Source organism: Monodelphis domestica, chromosome 8 (assembly GCF_027887165.1).
Source record: "Monodelphis domestica isolate mMonDom1 chromosome 8, mMonDom1.pri, whole genome shotgun sequence".
Taxonomy (NCBI): domain Eukaryota; kingdom Metazoa; phylum Chordata; class Mammalia; order Didelphimorphia; family Didelphidae; genus Monodelphis; species Monodelphis domestica.
In genome coordinates, this window is record NC_077234.1 from 165,231,540 (window position 1) to 165,255,074 (window position 23,535).

The window sequence follows — 23,535 nt, forward strand, 5'->3', positions numbered from 1 at the left end:
ATTCCAACACAGTGGCAGAAAGTTCAGAACTTGTTCTTGTTTCCTTTACACACTGTCACTTGCTTAAAGGCAAATAATTAGCTAAGTAGTTGTGTTAGATCTCATACCCAGGATCTTTGACTTTCTGATCTAAGACTCTTTTGAATATACCCATATAAGGAGTCTTATTTAGATATATTAACATTATCATAAAAGAGTAAACTTGTTCCATGTACATTGAAAATAATCAAGGGAAAGAAAGGATTTGAGTGCAACAATATGTTGTATAAAAACTAGTTGGTAGAGTCAGAGTGTTGGAATTGGCATCAGGAAGTCCTAAGACCAAGTCCGTCATCAAACCTTCCTTGCTATAGGACTCTAGTCAAATCATTTAACTTCTATCTGCCTCAGTTTCCTTGTCTATAAAATGAAAATAATAGCACCTCCCAGGGTTGTTATGAGATAATATTTGTAAAATATTTTGTAAACCTTAAAGTGTTATTTATATAAGTGCTAGCAGTCTTGTTATTGTTATTATTAAAATTATTTTATTAAAATGAGAAAGTTTTGAGTACTTAGTTTTCAAAATGAATTTAAGTATTTTGAAAGAAAAGGGATTTTTGTTAGAGAATATAAAGAACGAATTTTTTTAACTGCTCAACTATGTCATTCTGTTCTCCATTTTGGGATTTTGGTACCCCCATTCACACTTACAGAGCTATGAGATCATTCATTTTGGAACCCCCTTCTATACATGCTGACTATAACTCATTTATGCCTTCTTCTTCTATGCAATTCTAGTATTTAGTTTTTCAAAAGTCACCATTCAGGATCTACCCAATATCCAGGTCCTTTTCTTTGCCTTGTATGCTCGGGATACCAGAACAACACTTGCTCATTTTATCCAACCATATCATTTCCTATTTTCAGTCATATGTCCTTGATATAATTATGTATGAACTTTCTTACATGCAAGTAGCTTGCTCTAGCCTACATACAACAACCATTCACCATACTAGTCACCATTATTTTTATTCTTTGGAATTTTTTAGTATTTTGTAATTTGAAGCTACATAACTTCAGCGCTTTTCTGAAATCACCAGGACATCATTCACCCAGGAGCATTTAGCAAACCTTACCTTATAGGTAAAGAAGTCATAGGTCTAAAACTTATCCCTAAATAGAGAATACTTCTCTGATTTGGATTTACACAGGACTTTTTATGACACTGGTGAGTGTCTTTTAAGATATCTCAGCTGCTTGAATGGATCTGTGATCTCATTCATGTGAGTATTCTTTCCTGTGATGCAAATCTCATCCCATTTGGGCCTGCTCATCTTGTGCAACTCTGATCCCTGCTGCCCTTCTAAGTTTCTCAATAAATGCAGTCTACAAGTTGCCTTCTGTAGTGGTAGTTATCAACCAGTAATAGACATAATAGGATCTGCTACACCTCTTGGTCAGTTGTTTGGCTATGAAGAAGTATTTTCTTCTCATGTTTTCATAAAAAAATGCATGGGTAGACTATTTTCATAAAGAACTTCTGGAAATAAGAAAGTATATACTTTACTAGTTGTGAAAATACTGTCCATCTTATTTTGGGAAGAATAATACTTTCTATGATGTTTTCAGTTCTTTTGGAATCTTCCTCTATTTGAAATATTTAATTTTTTAAATTTCTTAATGCTTTTAAAATTGTGTCACTTCCAATTTTAATTTTTTTTTCTTTTTGTACCTAGTAAGGTCCAACCACTCTTCTAACTACCTTGTCTTAAGTGTCATTTCTACTTCTTCATGTATCCCATTGGACACTGAAGTATTGAGCCCAGATATATTGGCTTTTATTGTTATTAATGAGGATGATTAACAATCAGTTACTATAGAAACTTCACTAAATCTATTTGTTTTATATCTATATTTGTCCTCCATCAGCTTTAATCAGCATGTCCTTAGAATGGTCTATCTCATTTAGAGTTCACACCAAACTTTATATTCCTTTTTAAAAACCCTTACTTCCTGTTTCAGAATCAATACTGTGTTTTGGTTCCAAGGCAGAAGAATAGTAGAGGTTAAGTGACTTGCCCAGCATCACACAGGAAGTGTCTGGGACTGAATTTGGACCCAGGACTTCCCATCTTTAGGCCTAACTCTCAATCCACTGAGTCACCAAACTGCCTCCTAGACTCTTTTTTTTTTTTTTAACATTCAGTGCTTTGAATTTAATGTTTCTTTACCAATCCTAAAGAATAATTAGCTTTCTAAAAATTCCATAATTTTAGACAGGTATACATTAGAAATGTCACAGTTATAACCCCTAAGACTCTAGCTTCCTCCACAAGGTAGGGTGGAATAGTGGGTAGAAGTCCAGTCTTAGAATCAAGAAAACTTGAATTCAGATCTTGTTTCTGATAAATACTAGCCATGTGGCATGAGAAAGTCTAAGAAATATGTTACAGACAAGTTACCAATCTTTACAAGTGCATGGAGTTTCTGTGTTATGAGTAGTACCTTAGAGCAACGAAATCATAGATCAGATGAGAACTACCTACTCCATAAGGTTGGCTGTAAGGAAAGTGCTTTGGAAGCTATAAAACACTAAATGCATGTGAGTTATTTTCCTGAATCAAAAACTACATTTTAACAGTTTTATCCCTTATAATACCTCACATATAATAGGTAGAAGCAGCATAGAAGGTGGCTTTCTATACTGTAGATACATTTTCCATACTATACATATTTCACAGATTAATTGGGTTCAAAAAGTTCATATTTTTTAAAAAAAATTTTAAAAGTTCATATTTCATTTTTTGGAATGTTTTGAAACTTAAAAATATCACTATGACTTTCTAATGAATATACCTCTCCTTATGTAGAATATAAAATGGAAAATAGAATACTCTTCTCCTCATATAGATTCTAACAAATAAATACAATGAAGGAAAAATCAACACATTAGCTCTGTCTGGAAATGTATGTCTCATTTCACACCTATAATTAACTGCCCATTTCTCTGATGAGAGCCAGGAATCATGCTTCACCATCAATTCTCTAAAGTCACAGTTGAGCATTGAATGGGTTTCAAGTTCTGCAGTCTTTCAGTGTTGCTTTCTGTTGCATTATTGTAGTCATTGTGTAAATTGTTCTCTTGGATCTTCTTATTCAGGTCATACAAGTCTTCCCAAGTTTCTCCTACTCATTCTATTTGTCATTTGTTATAGTCTAATAATATTCAGTTATGTTCACGAGCCACAAGTTAGTCATTCTCCAATCCATGGTCAACCTCTTTATTTTCCATTTTTTATTACCATAAAAAGTGCTGCTGTAAATGTTTTAGTATGTATTTGATCTAAAAGTTCACTCTTTTAAACCTAAAGAGCATTTTATTGGGGGAAATGTTATAAATGGTGTGTCTCTTTCCACATGACCTACAAAACTATATTTTGCCTGTAATATAGTGAAGATTTAATCTTAGACCCATCTACTGTAATTTCCTTTCTATTTTTTCCCTCTCCCACTTCTCTCTTACTGTGTTTCTCCATCTCCCCTGTATTAGCTACATTGTGGACTAAATAATGAAGAAGATAACCTGGTAATGTTACCACTTGTAACAGTGTTTCTATTGGGAAATGTGTTCTCTATTGCTAGTAAGAAAGGAATAAGGCACCCTGAGGAAAAGGAGAAGTGACTGACTTCTCCCCAGCTATTCTAACATTACAATATATTATTAATCTTTCCTACGTAATCTCAAATTCTTGGGTTCATACCTCCTTTATGGTACTCATGTGTTGTTTTGTATTAGTTATTTGTATTTGTCTTATTTCTTCTGCCAGAACATGAATTCTCTAAGAGTAATGTTTCACTCATTAAAAAAAGACATCCTGAGCAAAGACTAGAGTAGTGCCTAGCACAGAGTAGGAATTCTGCAAGTACCCGGTGAATGGAGTGAAATTGAGATGACCTGCCCTGACTTAAAGAGGTGACCATCCCTCTATCCCAATAACTACTGCTGTGCCTAGCTAGCTGACACATAGCAAGAAGGAAACTCAGTAACTTGCAGAGTCCTGCTTCCCCAAGGTCCTGCTACAAGTATTTCCTAAGAAATTGCCTGCCATTCAGAAAGCCGCAGCATCAGGCTGAGTTTGAGAGCAAAGCAGCTAATTACAAATGATTAGGAATGCTTTAGGAGAAGGTCCTATTAGCAGTGATGACAAGTTCCTGAGAGGCTGAATCTGGCCTGGATCTTCTTGTCATCAGAATGGTCAGGAGAAAACCTCCTTATCAGAACAAGCAAGGGCTAGATAACCACTATCTGGATGTGTTGGAGTAGGCTTTGTTTTTGGAATACTGGTTGGACTAGAAGGCTACGTAGGACCTTTTTGATTCTGATATTCTGAGATTCAGTTCAGGTCATTTTGCTGAGCTTATCTCCCAACCCTTCGACATTACTACCAAATTAGTAATTTCTCTTTTTATTTTTGAGTTAAGTTTTGGAGTCTTGCATTCCTGTAAATCCAGGGGTTCACCTCAAGGCCCCCCCCCCCCCCCCCCACAACATTTTGATTTATGGTGAGAGGAGTTAGGAAGAATAGTCCATGGAATAAAAAAAAAACAGTTCATTTTCAAATTCAGAACCAATTCTCCATAAAATTTTTAGATGTTGGACTTTTCATCCCACCAATATAGTTTGGAATGCTCTAGCCCGGAATTGAACTGGCTCCGTACATAGCGTGGTATTTGATTCTCTATAGTCAGCAATCTGTCAGCCCATGAAGCCTCTTCTGATTTTGCTCCCCTCCTACTCCTCAGGTGCCAGTTTCTCCTCTCAAAATTATGCTGTATCTCTTTTGTATATGCCTATATGTATACATGTTGGCTCCCCATGCTGTATTCTAAACTCTTCAAGAGTAGAAACTATTCCTCTTTTGTCTTTGTATCTCCAGCTTTGTAGCATAGGGCTTGCAAGGCATGTTGTTAGATAAATTGATTGCAGTGTTGGCATGAAATACTGCTGGTTCTTTTTGTATCTCACTGCTATTTTTACTGTCATCTCAGAGCAGGAGGTCTTCACTGGGGGCCAATGAATATCCCCAAGGGATCCATGGAGGGGTTTTAGAGGATCTCTGAGCTTTGATGAGTAAACATAAAATCACATCTTTATTTTTATTTACCTTTATTTTCTTTTGTCATTTCTTTTATGCATTTAAAAATAATATTCCGAAGAGGGATCTAGAGTTTTTACAAGACTGCCAAAGGGGTCCATGACACACAAAAGGATAGAAACCACTCTCCAAAGAGTCAGCCAGGAGCTACTTTTTCTTTTCTACACCAAATTCCCCAAGATTTTCATAGCATTTTATAGATTTTCTTGCTCAAAATATCCTAAGGTAATACAAAATTCCATTTACCAGATGCCTAATAAATTATTTCTGATTGATTGAAGATAAAAAAGAAAGCAAATCTTTTGTAGGTGAAGAAACAGATACAACCAATGTCACTGACTTCTTGATCTAGAAAGAGAACTCATAAGCCTTTACTAGGTTTACAAACTACATAAAGTTTACCAGCTCATAAAACAAAAATTTTACCAGCTTACTATTCCAGCTGTATACAGAAAATGAAGTAAATGGATTCACTGTTCTTTATTATTCATTTAGCAACAAACAACAAAAAGAATTCCAAAACATTATTTGATTTAAGGCTACCTTTTTAATCAATTAATCTCTGGCCACTTGATAACCATTGCTCCATTCCGGAATCCAAACCCATTCTTCATTGAAGTTTTATGAATTTGACAGACCTCTTCACTTTTCCTCTCTTTACACCCAGTTGTTCCCCCCCCCACCCCCCCTTCCCGACGACTATATGGAAGCTGTCAGTAAACTAGTGTGAGCTATGTGACTGCTTTAGAAAAGTTTCACTCCCAATTAGAGCCAGAAGCTTTGACTATTACCTGAGTTAGTGAAATTCTGGAGAGTACAAAAAGAAGGAAATAAACCACAATTCTTTTTTACAGAAAAGAGCCATGAAATAGTTTTTCTAGCAGTGACATTTTAATTTCACCTCCTGGCCGAGAGCTCCATTGGTCACTTACAAAGAGCCTGAGGGCCACACCTGCCTGGCCTAGATTAGGACAGATTGCAGCTGCCCTCATTTGCAAGACTAAGGTGTGGCCCAAAGGGGCCCGGAGTCCCAGCTTGGAGCACTCTTTCATGATCTGAGTGGACTGGCTGCTCAGCTTAAGATGGTCATTGCAAGCCAAAGCCAGAAGGTGCAAGCACATAAAAGAGGGGGTCCCCGTGTCCAGGAATGCCCATGTCATCGGCTTTTCTAATCAGTTGCTTAATGGGAATCCACATCCCCGTCCAAGCCGGAGCTGAATTAGTCCGCTCTACCTTTGAAAGCCCTCCCATTGAAGGGCTATCTTCTGCATCCAAGCACTTCCTGGCCCCAAAGCCCATTTGTAAAGGCTTGCAGATAAATGTTGCGCGGAGGAAGACAATAGGAAATGGTCCTTGGGCCCAGCGCTTAATCAGGATTGGTATGCGCATATGTGGGTTAGGCAGACTTTTCCTGTGACTAGGATTCGTTTCACAGAAAAACACAATTAGGAGAAATCTTGGGTGTGCACTACAGGAAGGAAGAAGTACCCTGCCTGTGAATAGTGGAATAAATGAGGGAATCATTAAAGGGTTTTTAATGGACTTTGGGAACCAGAAGACATAAGGGATTAGAGTTATGTTTCCATAATTGAGAAATATTTTGAAGTATGTAGAGACTCAATCAGATTTTCATTACGTACCAGGTCAGGGACCAGGCTGAATTTTTTTTAAGCAGTTTGATAAAATGCTCATGGAAGAGTTGTGTGAGAATATGTATTAAGCACTTATCAGCTCTCCTGTGGGTAACCAAGTATCTGATACTTGGTTTACTGTGTTAGGTTTTAATGCTTCTGTTCTAATTTCTAATGAACTTTTACCACCAGACTACTTGATCATGACTAAGCCTAGGAACAATGCAAATGGAATTGCCCCCTGATGGTGAGGAATGGGGCCCAGATGGCCCTTAAAAGGTGATAATTAGGAAATATAGCATATCTGAGTAGCTAGAAAGAGAGAAACTTGTTAAAGACAGTCAATCTGTTTGAAGCAATGGTCTTTCCCTTAATTATATGCATTTTCATTTAGAGTTGCTTTAAAGTAAATTTTCCCAGGGAAAGAAAATTATTAGAAACAGAAAATGAGAAACCACACATATTTCTGCTACTCTTGCATCATGTTATTTAAAAAATTCATTTCTTCATCCATTTCCTTCCAGATCTGAGTAACAGACTTGCTGTGTGTGTTTTTAGGGGGCTGTTTTAGGTTATTTTAGCTCTTATGTTAAAACAGTGGGGGAGTGATTAAAAGTGAGAAAAATATTGGTTATATATTTGTAAACTAAGCTTTTAAAAATTAAAATATCAGTCGCAAAATATCACAATCTGTGATTTTGTGTAGTTTGGGGAATGGTCGTTAGGGGTGCTTCATATTCATTGGCCTCTTGTGGTATAATGGCCAGACTACTGATAACTGTTGAAATGGTTCTCGATATGATTTTTTGTGAAAATGATTCTTACATGAAATTGCCTATTTACAATGATGCTGGGGTTCTGTAGTTAGTTTTCATTTTATAAATCTTTTTTTTTTTTAGTGCTCTAACTTAGCTTTACCATGAGAATAATAATGAAGTAGGCTTTGGGAAGTGGTAATATTAAGAGCAAGAGAGGAGTTAACATGGGCCAGATATCTGATCCATTCTCTAAATTATATGGAGTTGAAATGAAACACTGTTCCTGATAATTTTGATATTTTATTTGGACAGTGGAGTTATTAAGGAAAATGCACCCTCTTTCCCTATTTCATAAATTTCAGTGGCAAATTACATAATTTCACATTTTTGGCTGGGATACTTGGCAGATAATTTGCTTTGCTGAAATTACACACTCCCATTATTCATGCTGGCAAAAACCAGTTGTACAGATGTATCTTTGGGACTGAGGCTGAGGTGAGGCCTGGATTCTAGAATCTGCCTATTCACATAAGGTTTTCTGAGCTCCATTTTCCCTTAGAATCCTTAGAAAATATTCTATGGTTGAAGTGTTGGACTTAAATGGCCCTCTTAGGAAAGTGCCCAAGTTCTGTTCCCAAGACTTAAGTTCTTATGCACTTAGAGAGCAGTCTATGTACTGTGGTGGCAAGAATTTTGGATTTTCAGAGCACTTGAGTCAAACCTTGGCCCTGTGAGTACTACCAGTGTGACCTTGGGCAACTTATTTCTCCTTGCCAAATCTCAGTTCTGTAAAATGAGATAATCTTTAAGGACTCTTCCATCTATAAAGCTATGATCCTACATATTCCATATATATATATATATATACATATATATAGTTCATGCATATAAAAGATATTTCCTTGAGAATCAAATGCCTGGAATCCTTTAGTTCAAAAATTATTGCCTCATACTCAACTTGGTTGTCTAGATCAACATATACCAAGAAAAAAACGGAAAGTACCATATCGGCAAGAAGTTTCTTGTGTATTTATTTCTTTAGGATTTGTGTCCCAGTTACTCTAAAAAAATAGTTGGTTGGTTAAGTTTGTCTGTCTTTTTTTTTTTTAAGGGAAAAGAAAACCAAGAGAAAGAAAGGACAGTAGACCTCAGTTTCATAGACACTAGCTAGCTCATCCAATTCCCTTAGTTTACAAATGAGGAAACTGAGGTTCAGAAAACTTAAGTGACTTGCCTAAGGACACACAGGTAGTAAGTAACAGAGAACTTGGTCCTCTGGCTCCACATCCAACATACTTTTCCACTGTGCCAGAATGGAGGATTGGACTATTTAATCCCTAAAGACCCTTATAACTCTAACAGACTGTGATAATATTGTTCACCGAAAGCTTAGAATTTGATCTTGGTAATTATTGACAGTTCAGAGAAGACAATCTGGCAGTATCATCCTCTCTGTTAACAATATAAAGCTAAAGTTATGTAGAAGGAAAAATACTTAGAGATAAAAAGTTATGAGAAAAAGAAAACTCATTGCTTCTGTTAAATTACATAAATATTCACAGCAAGGGAGGGGCGTGGTCTAAGCTACACAACTGGATCTGTAAATGAGGATGTGCTCTATTAAAAACGCTGGTTTAATTGTTTTACTATTTGTAGTTGAAATTGAAGGTATAGTAACTATACCTTTTTAATAGCAGATATGTAAACAAGTGAGGGATATCTGCTATGACTCATTGTGTGGTGGTTTGAATCCATCTAAACTTTGTTTCCATTTAAAAATAAAAATAAAGGGAAAAATCAATTTAATAAACACTTATAAAATACCTACTATGTGTGTGACTCAATGCTAGGTACTGGGGGTAGGGAGAAAGGGAACATAAATCCAAAATAAGAGCTTCACAGGCATTGAAAACAACTTGGAGGAAAGAACAGTTCAGGCTTTTTCAAGTTGTTTTTTAAAGAAATGAAACTTGATCCAATACTCACTTGAATTTTCTTAAGCTGAAATGTGGTCCTTAAAACCACATCCTGAAGAGTTTCTTTTTGGATTGAAATGTAAACAAAAGAGTCAAAACTTGAGCCTAGAAGATGTGACAGTGAGTGTTGCATTCATTTCATTCTGATTACCTAATTAGCTATCTGAACTGGAATGGATAGCATCTCTTATACCTTCATTTGAGTCCTGCTTTCATTTCAAATGGAGGAAATTTGCAGGTGATCTTGAAAGCTATTCACATTGTTATGTCAAAAAGCAGGTTTGAGCCTTTTTTTGTTTTGTTTTTTAATCTCTTCTGGCTGTTCCTTTTTTTTTTTTTCCTTCTTGGGCTGCCTCCCACAGAAGGTTTCACCCACACTTCTGGGAGGAATGGAAGCACTTACTTAATTTTGTCACCTGGCTTAACTGGCTGAAGGCCCTTGGGTGTCATCTTTTTTTATCCTGGCAATTGTTAAATCAAATAAAGCTGATCACTCCTGGTGGCAACAACTGAGCTCTTTCCTACCTTTCCATTTGGATAAACACGTGCAATTCTCTGCTATTTATTTACATGGAGTGTTGTCTGTTTCTCCTCTTTTTCCTTTAGGAACTGCTTAAGAGGAGCCATAAAAGAATTTGTTTATTCTGAGTAGATTTTTAAAAAATTCTCAAGGCTTCCTTTTCTTGATTGTCTACCCCTCCTGTATTTTATGGCTTTATAAGTAATTTAAGAAGCAGTTTAATTCTGCACAGCTTGGAGGACAAGGCAGAACTGGATGGAACCTTCATTACCGATTGATGGAATCATTAGTGTCCCAGTTCTGTTTATTATAATGATTCGAGAATGCTACCTAACAGCTGCACACTATATTGTGTTGATATTTATGTAGAGCTGTTTATAATATATCTGAATTGTAAGCACACAATTTAAAAAACTAATAATAACAGACTTGTAAAAATCTCCCATTTATAATGAATGGAGTCTTTTAAATACATATTTTTCACTTCAATAGAGTGGATCCTGCCTATTTAAAAAAAATAATTAATCATGTACTTCTGACATTTTTCCCTTTGAATTTCCACAGGGGGAAAAAGTTATTTGAATAACAAACAAATGAACCAAAAAAAAAAAAGCCCTCATCACAAATAGCTGTCAACCTCCCACCCCAACAAAAGCTTTTCTCCCAAGCTGAAACCAAGAGTGTTTTGTTTTGGTTGGAGGCAGCAGGGTAGTATAGACTAGCAATGCAGAAAGGCATGGGTTAACAGGCACATTCCAAGCTTAGTGTCTCTCCTAATTAACTCTTGGATAACTGCCTCCAGTTTAGTAACCCAGTTTTACCCTCTCCTCCAGGATTTCCAACATGGCGGTCTCTTCTGAAGATATTGCTCCACAGATGCACAGGTGGGGAATCTGTCAGTGTGAAATTGTAATAATATCTTAGATTTAGAGCTGGACATTTTCATAATGAACATCTGATTCATCCTAGGCTGAGAGGCTGAAATCCTTGATTGAATTCTCTCATGTTATTGTGCTGATTCAAGTTTGGAGGTTAGTTGAACACTCACACCCATTAAACTTCATTTCAGAAATAAGTTTGAGGGAAAAGTTTCAGAGAATCAAAGAATTTAGAATTGGAAAGGCATTACTGATCATCTAGTCAGATTCCTCTCTGAGGCTAAATGACTTGTCCACAGGTAATAAAATAGCAGAAACAGAATTCAAACCCAGGTCTCTGATTCCACTGTATGGTGCTTCCAACCTCCTCATTTTATGAATATGGAAACTGAGGCTTGGGAAGGCTAAGCATTTTGCTGAGAGTCACCCAAGTAGTAAATAGTGGTGACCTTTGACTGTCCCTGTTCTGTTGTGCCTGTGGTGCTGCCCCTGTGCTTTATATTTATTACCAGAGCCCATGAGTATTTGGTTTGGTGTGCCATTTTGTCACCTTCCTCTTACTGGTGAATGAGAGGCCTCTTGGGATCACCCTCTCTAGTCCCACTTCCCTTTTGCTTTGTAATTCATAAATAGGGGGTTCATAATATTCAAACTGCCTATCTCTGGGTTGTGGTGAGGAAAGGGCTTTGCCACTCCTGAAGTGCTCCGTCAATGTGAGTTATTGTTATTTCCCCCTCGCCGGTGATGCTGTAGAGGTTCAGGGTATGTTCCCTGTGAAAGAAGAGGAGCCAGACCCAGGCCTCCCAAGAAGTTCTGTGGTCGTTCCGGTCCCTAGGTCCAGTCTGCGTCTTTTATCTACAGCCTCTTCACCTCGATTCAGGGAACTGTATCCCCAAAGATAATAAATAGCTCAGGCAAGGGCAGCCTCTAAATGTCCACTCCCCACAGCCAGGAGGCACCAATGCCCTATTTTCTAAGGTCGGCCAGGCCTCTGCCTGCTTTGAGCATTCACCTTTCGGGAGGAAAAGCCTCGAGATCCTTAGAATGCCCAGCGCAAGCAAGGGGAGCATGATGGCGGCTTCTCCCTGCCCACCGCATCACTGAACCTGCTCAAGAAACGTGGGGCAGAGACATCCTTTCCTTTGATGGTGGCGAGTGACAAGTCTTGTCAGTCATGGGAGGAACACAGTCCGTGCGCCAGGCAAGCGACCTTCCCTCTCCTCGGTGCCGCGCGAGAGCTAACTAGCAGCTTTGGGCTTCCTTAGTGCACCTCATTACATCCTGCGGCCGTCCTATGACCGCGCTTTGATTTATGCAGGAAGCTTTAAGAGAGATTATTTTAAGACCCCGAGAAACCTGAGGCAGCCGCGGCAGCAGCATCTTTGTGTCTCCCGCTCTGCTTGACATGCTTCAGTAATGATTTCTAACATCTATTTTAGTGTGGATTTGGAAACGAAGCCAGCCTACACTAAAGTACACGGCCAGGCTTTGACTCGGGAGTATTGTGTGGGAGGTTTAAGAAAGATTATTTTAAGAACTGCACAAGCCTGAAGCTGCATCTTTATGATTATAGCCCCTACTATCCTTCACACACAGTGCCATGGTGATTTCTAACACGGATTTTAGCTTGGATTTAAGAGCCAGAGCCAGCCTACCCGGAATTGGCCACCTTTGATGTTACTGTATTGAAAAAGGGGAGGGCCAGATGGAACAAAAGTCCTAATTGCCCAAATTTACAATAGGTTCCCAGCAGCAGCGGCAGCCTGCACAAAAGAATTGTTAATGCAATAAACTGTAAATGGAGGGAATCGGAGCCAGTTTTATGGATGGCTCCAAAACCTTCACCAGATTCTATTTTCAACTCCTTCCTTCCTTCCTTCATCTGTGGAACATGGCGATTGTCCCTGTAGCTTTTCGTTCAAGCGTACATTCCCGCCCCACTCCTCGGAATAACCTAGAAAATTCGGTGGAGTGGTTGGAGAAAATAGTCGCCACCGAGGCCTTGAACCAAAAGTCTTGGCGCTGTCCAAGACTGCACATCGGTTAGAAGCATGTGTGTGCTCCAGCTGCAAGCAAACCATTAATTTTTCTTCCACTGATATGAGTTGGGGATCTCTGCAAAGACAACAGATGGCTGTAATGTTTCCATGTTTCAGCCACGAAGTGAGAGGGCAATATGTCATTCACCATTCATGCATCCATCCAGCCGTCAGCGGCACAGTTATAAATGGCTCTTTCTCACATTCGAGTTTGCCCTAGGTTTCCTTTCCAATATACCTTACCTGTGCTACAGTGTGTGGGCTTTTTGTTGTCACCTTGTGCAAAATGCTGTCCCATTTGGCTATGTAATTAGTTGAAGAGCACATTTTAAATTGAAAATGGCTTTTTGGAGACATACATGCCCCAGTTTCATGCTGTGAGGAGCTCCCTGTAATTAAACACATTTTAAGAGTTGTGCTCTTGCCTACATGTACTGGACATCATTACCTTTTCTGATAATCAGTCCAACTGGGGATTGCCTTTCAGGACTTAAGCTTGCATATTAATGAGTGGTTAATTAAAACCAAACTTTCTTATCAGTTTATTGAGTCCATGGGTTAATTTTGCTTCTGAAGTTAGGAACAAACTCATCCACTGGGAGAGTATTGATAACTTTCGGTGCTTTAAGAGATAGGGAGATACACTTTAAGTTGTTGAGGTAGAGAGAGGTAAGATTAAAAGTCGGGAGAACAGGAGCCACTAACTAACTGTAAAAGAACATTGGACTAGATGATCTCCAAAGTACTCTGTAGTAGTTCACATTTTTATCTCTTCTGCTCTTCATATTTTCTGATCGAGCCCTTCTCAGAGCTTCTAGAATTCTGAGCCTCTAGAATTTTTAGGTCATCTTTGTTTTAAAATGTCCTGCAGGGGGATCTAGGAGAAAAAACACTATCCATAAGCAGAGGATAAACTGTGGGAGTAGAAACACCGAGGAAAAGCAACTGCCTGACTACAGCAGTTGAGGGGACATGACAGAGGAGAGACTCTAAACGAACACTCTAATGCAAATATTAACAACATGGCAATGGGTTCGAATCAAGAACAGGAGTGGGGGGGAGGAAAAGAAAATGATCTTTGTCTTTAATGAATAATGCATGGAAATGATCAAATAAAATACTATAAAATTAAAAAAAAATGTCCTGCAGGGGGCAGCTGGGTGGATCAGTGGATTGAGAGCCAGGCCTAGAGATGGGAGGTCCTAGGTTCAAATTTGACCCCAGTCAATTCCTAGCTGTGTGACCCTGGGCAAGTCACTTGACCCCCATTGCCTAGCCCTTACGACTCTTCTGCCTTGGAGCCAATACACAGTATTGACTCCAAGATGGAAGGTAAGGGTTTAAAAAAAAAATGTCCTGCTTAGGTGTTGTTACAGGGTTCAATCTAAAGTGACAAAGAGGGAAAAGGACACAAAAGTGTTCCTTTAACTGGAAAGATTAAAATAGAATGAAAAAGATTTGGGAACATCTATCTACTAAGGTAGAACACTTTGGGGGAGTTCCATTGATTTACAATAGTTTCAAAATGATAGAAGAAGGATGGTGAGGTAGAAAGAGCATTGTTGGTTTGATATCAGTGGAACTGATTTCGAATACTAGTCTGCCTACTGATACTTGTATAACTTTTGGCAAGTCAACAAGCATTTATTAAGTGTTTACTTACCATATGCCAGGATCTGTGAATACTCAGTAGTATTCAAAGAAAAAAACAAAAAATCCCTGCCCTCAATTGAACTAAAGAATGATATGTACTTTCATAGGTAAATACAGCATTTTTTTAAAAGAAATTTTTGTTTGAGACCTTAAATGCCCATTTATATCACAGGTGCCTCAATTACCATTAACCATTCAGGTTTTTATGGTCAGGTTCTTAGCAATTCCCTACCAATAGTGAACAGATTTTTGGATAAAGGGAGAAAAAATGTTCTGGTAATGTTATGGTATCCAGTTCTTGCAAAGAGGGTAGAGCTCCCTTCCAATTAGAATACTTGATTTGATGAAAGCCCCTCCAATACTGAAAACATGGAAGAAAGCCTTAGAGGGGATAGGTTAGAGGGAAAGGGACCAGGAAAGTCCTTCTGATGTTTCAACTGAATCTTGAAGGATATTTTAAGAGATGGGAATGAAGAGTGAGAGCATTCCAGGCAAGAAACACAGCCAATATGAAAGTAAAGAGATTGAGTATTTTGTGTATGAAGAAAGACGAGTAGGTCAATAGAGTTGAACTGTACGGCACATGTAGGGGAACAATGTAAAAGACTAAAAAGATAAGTCTGAGTTTCCTCCTCGGTAAAATGAGAGGTTTTGACAAGATGAAGCTTAGGGCCCCTTAAACATCCTAATGTTTCTTAAAAATAGGAATAGGGAACAGAAATCTTAAAGATATTAGTTTATGAACAGCACTGCTAGAAAGGTGTTGTTTTTTTTATTCCAGCTGTTTTTTCTCTACTTTTTAATTTTATAGCATTTAGCTTTTTCCTCTGACCTTCAAACTGTACCTTTTAATGACTTTTAAAATGTGTTATAGTTGAAAATATTGCCTAGCAGTTACTCACTAAAGCCTAGGTAGAAAAGGTGGTCTGTATTGTGGTGGTGGTGGGAATTTGGAAGGGACTGGTTTGAAAAGAAATATTTCATCCTTTGGTTCATTTTTTGGTTAACAAAAAGTTATTGGAGTCCTTGTAGAATTTTTTGTTTGGTACTAGAGGGAATATGAGAAAATTAATACACTAATACACTGTTTGTGGATCTGTGAAGTAGTCTACCCATTCTGGAGAGCAATTTGAAATTATATTTAAAGAGCTATAAAACTCTGCATACCTTTTGAGCCAGCAATATTACCACTAGGTCTGTATCCTAAAGAGATCCAAGAAAAAAGGAAAGTACCAATATATAAAAAAATATTTATAGCAGCTCTTTTTGTGATAACAAAAAATTAGAAACTAAGGGTTACCCATAAATTGGGACTGATTAAACATGTTATATTATCTAATTGTGACGGAATGCCACTGTCCTATAAGGAACAATGAAGGATATGATTTCAGAAAACCCTAGGAAGACTTTTATGAACTGATGCAAGGCAAAGTGAGCAGAACTAGAAAAACTATGTATGCAGTAATAGCAACACTGTAATCTTAATCAATTGTGAAAGTCTTAATAACTCTGTTCAGTATGATCCAGGACAATTCCAAAGGTCTCATGATGCTATCCACTTTCAGAAAGAAACATGATAGACTCCGAGTGCAGATTGAAGCATATTTTTTTCTCTTTTTCTTGAAGGGCATGTATGTATAAACAACATATCTAACGTGGAAATATTTTTTTATAACTTAATATGTATAATAGATATATTTCTTGCCTTCTCGATGGCTGGGAAAGGGAGTAGATGAAGAAAGAAATTTGGAACCAAAAGTAAACATTAAAAACAAATTTTTTAAAAGAAATTTTTGCTTGGGACCCAAAATATACATTTATTCTACAGATGCTTCAATCACTATGACCCCTGGAGAACGTTCAGTTTTGTTGCCGTCAGGTTCTTTGCAATATGTTATCAACTGTGGTACCATATGCAAACTCTACTAATACCAATAACTACCAACACTACCAAACTTTTAGTAAAGATGGAAGAATTGTTCTGGTAAAATTATGACAGCTAATGCTTGCAGAGAGGGTAAGTAAGGCATGACAGAATACTTGAATTGATGAAAAACACTGGAATACAAATACACTGTTTGGGGCCTGAAACATGTAAAATAGGGAACATAGTTTGAAGTATAGCACTTTAGTCATCTCATAGAAAAAAAATAGAAACACTTGCTGAGATTTAGGTTTAACAGACTCTCTTTACTATCACTTTCAGCCTTATTTATATTTCCATTTTTTGGAAACTTTTCCATTTTGACCTTTTCCAGGTTCTCTGTCCTTGAGCCTGCTCATCTGACTAACCTCTCTCAGTTCCTTTGTATTCTTCCAGGATCTTAGCTGAGATTCTCAACAGCCTCCTAGTTCAGTCTTAAATGGAAGTTCTGCTAGCTTGTCCTTTACAAGCTTTTTTGTTAAAAATCATTAACCTCTTTTGTGCTGACAAAGGCTTCCTTTACAGCCCAGAGGCTGTATGGAAAGCACCAGATCAGCAAGACTGCCTTATATGTATGTTCTAGGAAAGTGCTTGGAAAGTACTAGAGAAATGTGAGTGATGGTGACCATGATGATGTTTCCCAATGTTTTGCAATAGGAAAAGGCTAATTAAAAATGTTAAGACAATTTAAGAAACCCAAGGCAATCTCACTGAAAAACAAACCATGCAACCATGTGTATATTTGCACATCTGTGTAGACATAGAAATATATCTACATTGTATATACACATAACCCTTTGAATGTGTTTGAGAGAAATTCTCCATTCTGATATCTTGATATTTTTGCTTTAATTTGAAAGCAGATATGCTAAATGCCACTGTTCCTTGGTGCAATTTATTCTGGCCCTGAGTCACTCAGATTAGTGTCATTTATAGGTCCCCTGCCAGAATTCACTTCAAGGTATATGTAGTTATGTAAAGCCATAGGTTAAATGATTTGGGAATAAAATGTCATTTGACATGACAGAAATGAACCCTCTGAAGCTCACACATCCTCAGGGATTTGCCTTCACTTACATGTTTAGTGTTAAGTGATTTTATTAACTGAGGCAAGGAGGGGCAAAGAGTGGTAGGGGGAATATTTTTTGCTAACATTTTTATCGTGATCACAGAATTTATTGTGTGTGGCTTTATAAACATTTTAAACTAGAAAAACCTGGAAGGCGATGAAAGTAAAAATTAGAACGTGCCCTTTTTTTCTTCCCAGGTGTTATTGAAAACATGGTATGAATCATCAGAAAGATTAATTGTTGTGGCTTGCAACTAAACAGATGATAAATTTAAAAATTATATTATTACAGTGTGTCAGCATAAAAGCTCAGTGTCCCAAGTGTGTCACCTTTTTATGTGGCTGTTGACAAGGTTCACGTTTTATAGCACACCACCAGAAGGTGTTGACATATATTCAGATCACTGATTAAATGTTTTTAAAACGTGCCACTCAGAAACTAACCCTGATGTTCTTTGAAATAGTCATTTTTAGGAGCATGAATGTGTTTTCCTTCATCATTGACATGGGAGGGATTATAAACAGTGCTATTAAGGGGGAAAAAATGCAACACCAACACAAGCCTGTAATGCTTTCTTATTTTAAACATAGCACAGCAAAGACAAATATTTTCTGCCTCTCCAATTTCTTCCGTTTTCCTTCAGAGGAAAAGTAACCTGGTGTAAAAATATCCTACAGGAAGGTGCTAAATGGCTACTTGTAAACACCCCTTGTTAGCCACTAAAATCTATGATGTAGGAGAACTGGTGACCATAGCCTGGTTGTGTTTCCTTGTGCAGTTGGGCATTTTGACTCTTTCATGCTTCAGTCACTGTGACAGCCTCTTGGTCACAAAGACTAATCAGCTGCCCAACTTGAACAACAGCTGCTGGTGCAGAAAACTGCATTTCTCCTCTCATCACAAGAGCTCAGAATTGTGACATTTTGTGCAGAGCACGCTGGACTTGGTTCCAGGGATTTTAGGAGAGCAGCAAAGTTTCTTGGTTTAATAACAAGCAAATTTAATGCATTAAGAATCCGAAATCTTGCTGGTTTTCTTTCCTGTGCTAAGGAATTTGTGGGACACAGTAAATGTGGTTCTTCTGTCTTAAGGAACACAGCAGGAAGGAACTTCAATACAAAGATTTGAAATTCATTATGGGAAACTTGGTGTATTTTTTTCTTCTGATGAATGTTGTCAAGAGTGTCAGGATTTTTTCCTTTGTTGATGTTAATTTTTTTGAGTATGTGTGTGTGTGTGTGTGTGTGTGTGTGTGTGAGTGTGTAGTAGAGGGAATTGACATTCATTCAGCACAGTTAAAGGAAATAGTGCATCATTGATTGTCCTCATAGCCAAAAGAGGTAAGTCTTTATAGACTATTGCCATTTTCCCACAGCCTGATACATAGATGCAAATTTTTCTGTGTTGTTGGCTACCGGTTTTACCTTGATGGTCCTCAGATGGACCAAATCTCTCCACAAGAAACATGGGATGAAAAAGTAGGGTTGATCTTTGCAACAGGAAATAACCAAACTTCTTAATGTCTGTTTACTTGAATTGAATTCTCTGGGCTTTTAGAAATGGACAATCCCCTGGTCCTAAGTCTCATGCACAGTTCCACACCAAATTAAATATATAATAGTTTTTAATAGTCCTCACTTTCCCCATAATCCACCTAACAGTTATTCAGGTGGGCCAAAGCTCACATTTTAGAGACTTTCTGCTTTATAGAAGGGTTACAGGAAATTGCAAGGGAAAGCTGCCAGGTCGAATTCTCAGTTTAAATAGACTCTTAAAAAACCCACAAGATACACATCATTTCATATTTGTTTTTAATGGGTTGAATAGGTAGCACCCCGAAAAACTCTGGATTCTTGTTTCTGAGATCAAGTATCTTGAAGACTTTGTTGTTGTTGACCACCTGCTCTGATCACATCTGTCTGGTTATCAAAGCTTTTAGAAGTGCTGTCTCTGGAAGTTAAAGGTTATCCTCATAAGATTCTGGAACTTGGGATTCAGGAATCTCTTTGTCATAGAAAGATACTCTCAGGAATCTGATTGAATTGGAAAAAAGTAGTGGGGCCAGGAGGGGGCTACTCATTATGCAACTATTGCAAATTTTCCCTTTTGCTGTCCCAAACATTCTCTTCCTTCCTCTTTTCATTTGGCCAGGGCACCCATATTGAATTCCTCATTGAATTGAAATTAGCCTTTAGTAGTAGGCTCCTTTTAATTTAGTAACCAAGGACTTTCCCTCCCCTAAAATTTCTTACCTCTTTACAAGTTCTGATTCTATATGGAATGCCTTGACTTCTCCTATTCACAGTGTCGTAGTACCCAAACCTGATTTTAAAATTAAAAAAAAAAAATTTCCCTTTCACAAAAAGGTTTGTTCTTACCTAAAAACTTTTCCTTAAGCATTATATCTTTTCCACCTCCAAAACTCTCATTTGAGATGGAATGAAATGCAAAAGATGGTCTTAATCTTTCCCAATTCTCCTTTCTCTTTTTTATGTTTGCATCAAATGTTTTTTCCTGTAGATTAAAATCTGTGGCTTGCAGAAAAAAAAAAAGAACTGGAATATTTCACCAAAGGTCAATAGAAGATTTGTGTGTTTACAAATTAAGTTTATGCATAGAGAATTATTTCTGTATTCCCAATTGTTAATAAAATCTAGAGAAAGCAGTTTTCCTCTAAAGGAAGGAAACATCAATGGAAGTTACTTATGTAAATACTAAGGACATCAATAGGAGAATAGACTTCTTTATATTGTTAATGACATTCAGATTTTTCGTTTCCTGTCTCTTCTCTACAAGTTTTGTCATTCCTTCTCACTTGGCTTCAGATGTCTTTCTCCTTTATCTTGAGACTTTCAGAGGGATTTGGAGGGAACACCACTTTCTGTTTTGACTTTAATGATTTTCTTCCTCTTTGGGAAACCCTGTGGACCTCCTTGGGTGGGGGGAGGGAGTGGTTTTGACTATGGACTTAAAACCCAGGACCCAAGACTGAATGGTGAAAATATCTATTCTGTAGATAATCTTTGATATAGTTAGAGGAAATTGAAATTCTGATTGTAAGGGGAGGGACTCTGCCTCCTATATCATTAGTACTGAACAAATGCCCCGAGAATGATGAAGAAGCCTATTGTTCCTTGTCTTATGTCAAAATTGCATTTACTCTCCACATAGGCTGTTGATATTATGATATATATGCAACTGTTTTGCTTGTTAAAAGTTTATTTGTCTTGCCTAGAGATGGGAGGTCCTGGGTTCAAATTTGACCCCATACTTCCTCACTGTGTGACCTTGGGCAAGTCACTTAACCCCTACTCCCTAGCCCTTACCACTGCCTTGGAACTACTACATAGCATTGATTCTAAGGTGGAAGGTAAGGGTTAAACAAATTTTTTAAATAAAATTTTATTTATAATTCTATCCTTATCCTATACATAGACTCATAGATCTAGAACTGAAAAAGAGACCTAAAAAATTAGACCTAGTCTAATGCTCTCATTTTATAGATGAGGAAACTGAGGCCCAAGGAGGTTAAGTAACTTGTCCAAGGTTATACCAAGATTAAATGTTATAGGCAGAATTTGAACCCCAGTTCTCTGACTCTAGAGCCAGTGTGCTTTCTATTGCAGCATGCAAATTTATAAGTAATAAGTTTCTATAAAATAGAGGAAAGTGTCTTTATCTACTTATTAAGGTATTTAATGTGCATATATTTTCAAAGGTGACTTATTAATCATACTCCTAAAGTCAATTTTTTTTGGAAATAATAAAATAAATGACATTTATGTAGTGTTATAAAATGTACAAAAATGCTTCTCATGTATCATTATTGCAAACTAAGCCCTCGTTCTCCTGGGAAAGGCTCTGCTTTGGGCCAGGACTTCTGGCACCGTTCATTCTTGTACACACTAAAACTTTGCACAAAACTCCAAAAGCGCTCCAGTGTTCCAAGAGTTCTCTGGATTTGGTAAATGACTCAGAAGGGTCTGATTTGAGCTGATCCCTTCTCCAAACCAGATTTCAGACCCTACGATGAAAAAGAGTACTAGGCTCACTCTGAGGGCATAAATGATACCATCGCTGGGCATTTGATCCTCGATGTTGAGTTCAGTTTAACAGAAGTATGTGGTGGTGGTGGTGGATGCAGTAAGAGCAGTAGTTGTAGTATAGTTAGTATTATTGTGAACAACTAGTATTTGTAGAGTGAGCATACCGGTGGTACGGTAGCTAGAGTTACAAAATTGAGATTTGAACTCTGGACTCCATTCCCCAGGAGTCCTTGCTAGCTCCCAGAATGCCCTCTAATGTGAGTGAAATTGCACTCATGATGTGAGTGAAATTTTGGGTGGGCCTTATGGCCCACCTGGCACGTGCCTTTTCTTACTTGTATATTCTTAAATTCTCAACCTTTAATAAACCTCTAAAATATGATACTCCATTGCAGAGAGAAACTAATTTCTACCTGCCTCAGTCTCCCCTAAATTTTAATCTTTGCAGAGTGCCAGGCCTGGAGTTAGGAAGACCCGAGTTCAAATTTGACCTCACACACTTACTAGCTGGTGATCCTGAGGAGCCATGTAACCCTGTTTGCCTCAGTTTCCTCATCTGTAAAATGAACTGGAGAAGCAAATGGCCAGCCACTTTAGGATCTTTTTCAAGAAAACCCCAAATGGGGTCACAAAGAGTCAGGTACAACTGAAATGGCTGAGCCATAACAACCAATTTATATAGCACTATAAAGTTAACAGAGCATTTTACACATATTATTGCATTTGATTCCCACAATAACCCTGTGAAGTTGGTGCCTTTGCTATCCCTTTTTTACAGATGAAGAAATTACTGAGGTAGAGAGAGGTTAGCGATAATAATAATGACAAAAAGTAAATTTATATATAGCTCCTACTATGTGCCAGATTCTCTGCTAACTACTCTACAAATATTCTCTCTTTTTATCCCCTCAACAATCCTGGGAGGTAGTTACTATTATTAACCCCATTTTACAGATGAGGGAACTGAGACAAGCAGAGGTTCAGTGAATGACCAAGGTCACAAAGCTGGTAAGTGTTTGAGGCAAGATTTGCACTCTGATCCTCTGACAAAACTAGGTGAGAATCAGTCTGGAACAGTGGAAAGAGCAATGGATCTGGAGTCAGAGGACTCATGTTTAAATCTCCCTTCTGCCTCTTACCGCCTGTGTCACTGTGGTCTTAGCTTCCTATAAGCCATAAATGAAGTTTGGGAAAGAAGACCTCTAAGGTCCTTTCCCAGCTCTGAAGGTGCCACCTTTCTCTTGGCACCTCTGTTGAAAACAACAACCAAAGTAATGAAGAGCTAATTCTGCCACCTCTGAATTTTCCTATTTGGAAGCAGAAGGTAGACGTTATGTTGATGCTTTGATTCTTCATTTTATTTTATACAAAAAGGTATTGGTTTTCCTGGACAGTTTCAGCGTGCGCTTTCTGGATGGGGAAATGAAACAAAACAAGCAGAAAAGCACCACCACCACCACCAACTCTCATTGCAAAAGCAACGAATGATATTACAGCTCTTTTAGGAGCGCGCGCCTATTACTGTACAAGTAAATGGTGGTATTGCATGAGAATAGAGAGCAGCTTGGTTTGTGAAATTGCTTAAACTGTGTTTTCATGTGTGGAGCCCCATCACCAGGCTTCCTTCCATCAGCTTTGTCAAAATGGGAGGATTGAGGGACTGAATGAAATAAAACAACCTTTATGAAGTACTTGGTATGTACCATTATGCTAAGGTATGGGGATACAAATAATAGAAAAAAACCAAGAAAGTTCTTGCCTTCAAGGGTCTTCAGATGAAAACACAGAAGAGGGGCATTAGGGTCTGGGAATTCATAATGAATTGAGCAATGGGACAATGGTAGTTTTTAGTCAGCTACTAGATGGCACCATGGACAGAGTACTGGGAGTGGAATCAGAAAG

The 23,535-nt window shown here is 37.8% G+C and overlaps 1 protein-coding gene across 4 annotated transcripts in view; it reads left to right on the plus strand.

The window, feature by feature from the left end:
- The window catches only part of CLYBL (citramalyl-CoA lyase), a 347,758-nt gene that overhangs the window by 82,304 nt on the left and 241,919 nt on the right, over window positions 1–23,535 (plus strand). Inside the window, exon 1 of one of the 4 annotated variants that reach the window (XM_007501345.3) lies at window positions 10,852–10,907. The exons of the other annotated variants lie outside the window; for them this stretch is intronic. Within the exon in view, the coding sequence (XP_007501407.1) occupies window positions 10,867–10,907 (41 nt within the window). The 5' untranslated portion in view covers window positions 10,852–10,866. Of the gene's footprint in view, window positions 1–10,851; window positions 10,908–23,535 lie in introns of those variants that run through there. 4 annotated transcript variants of the gene reach the window in all.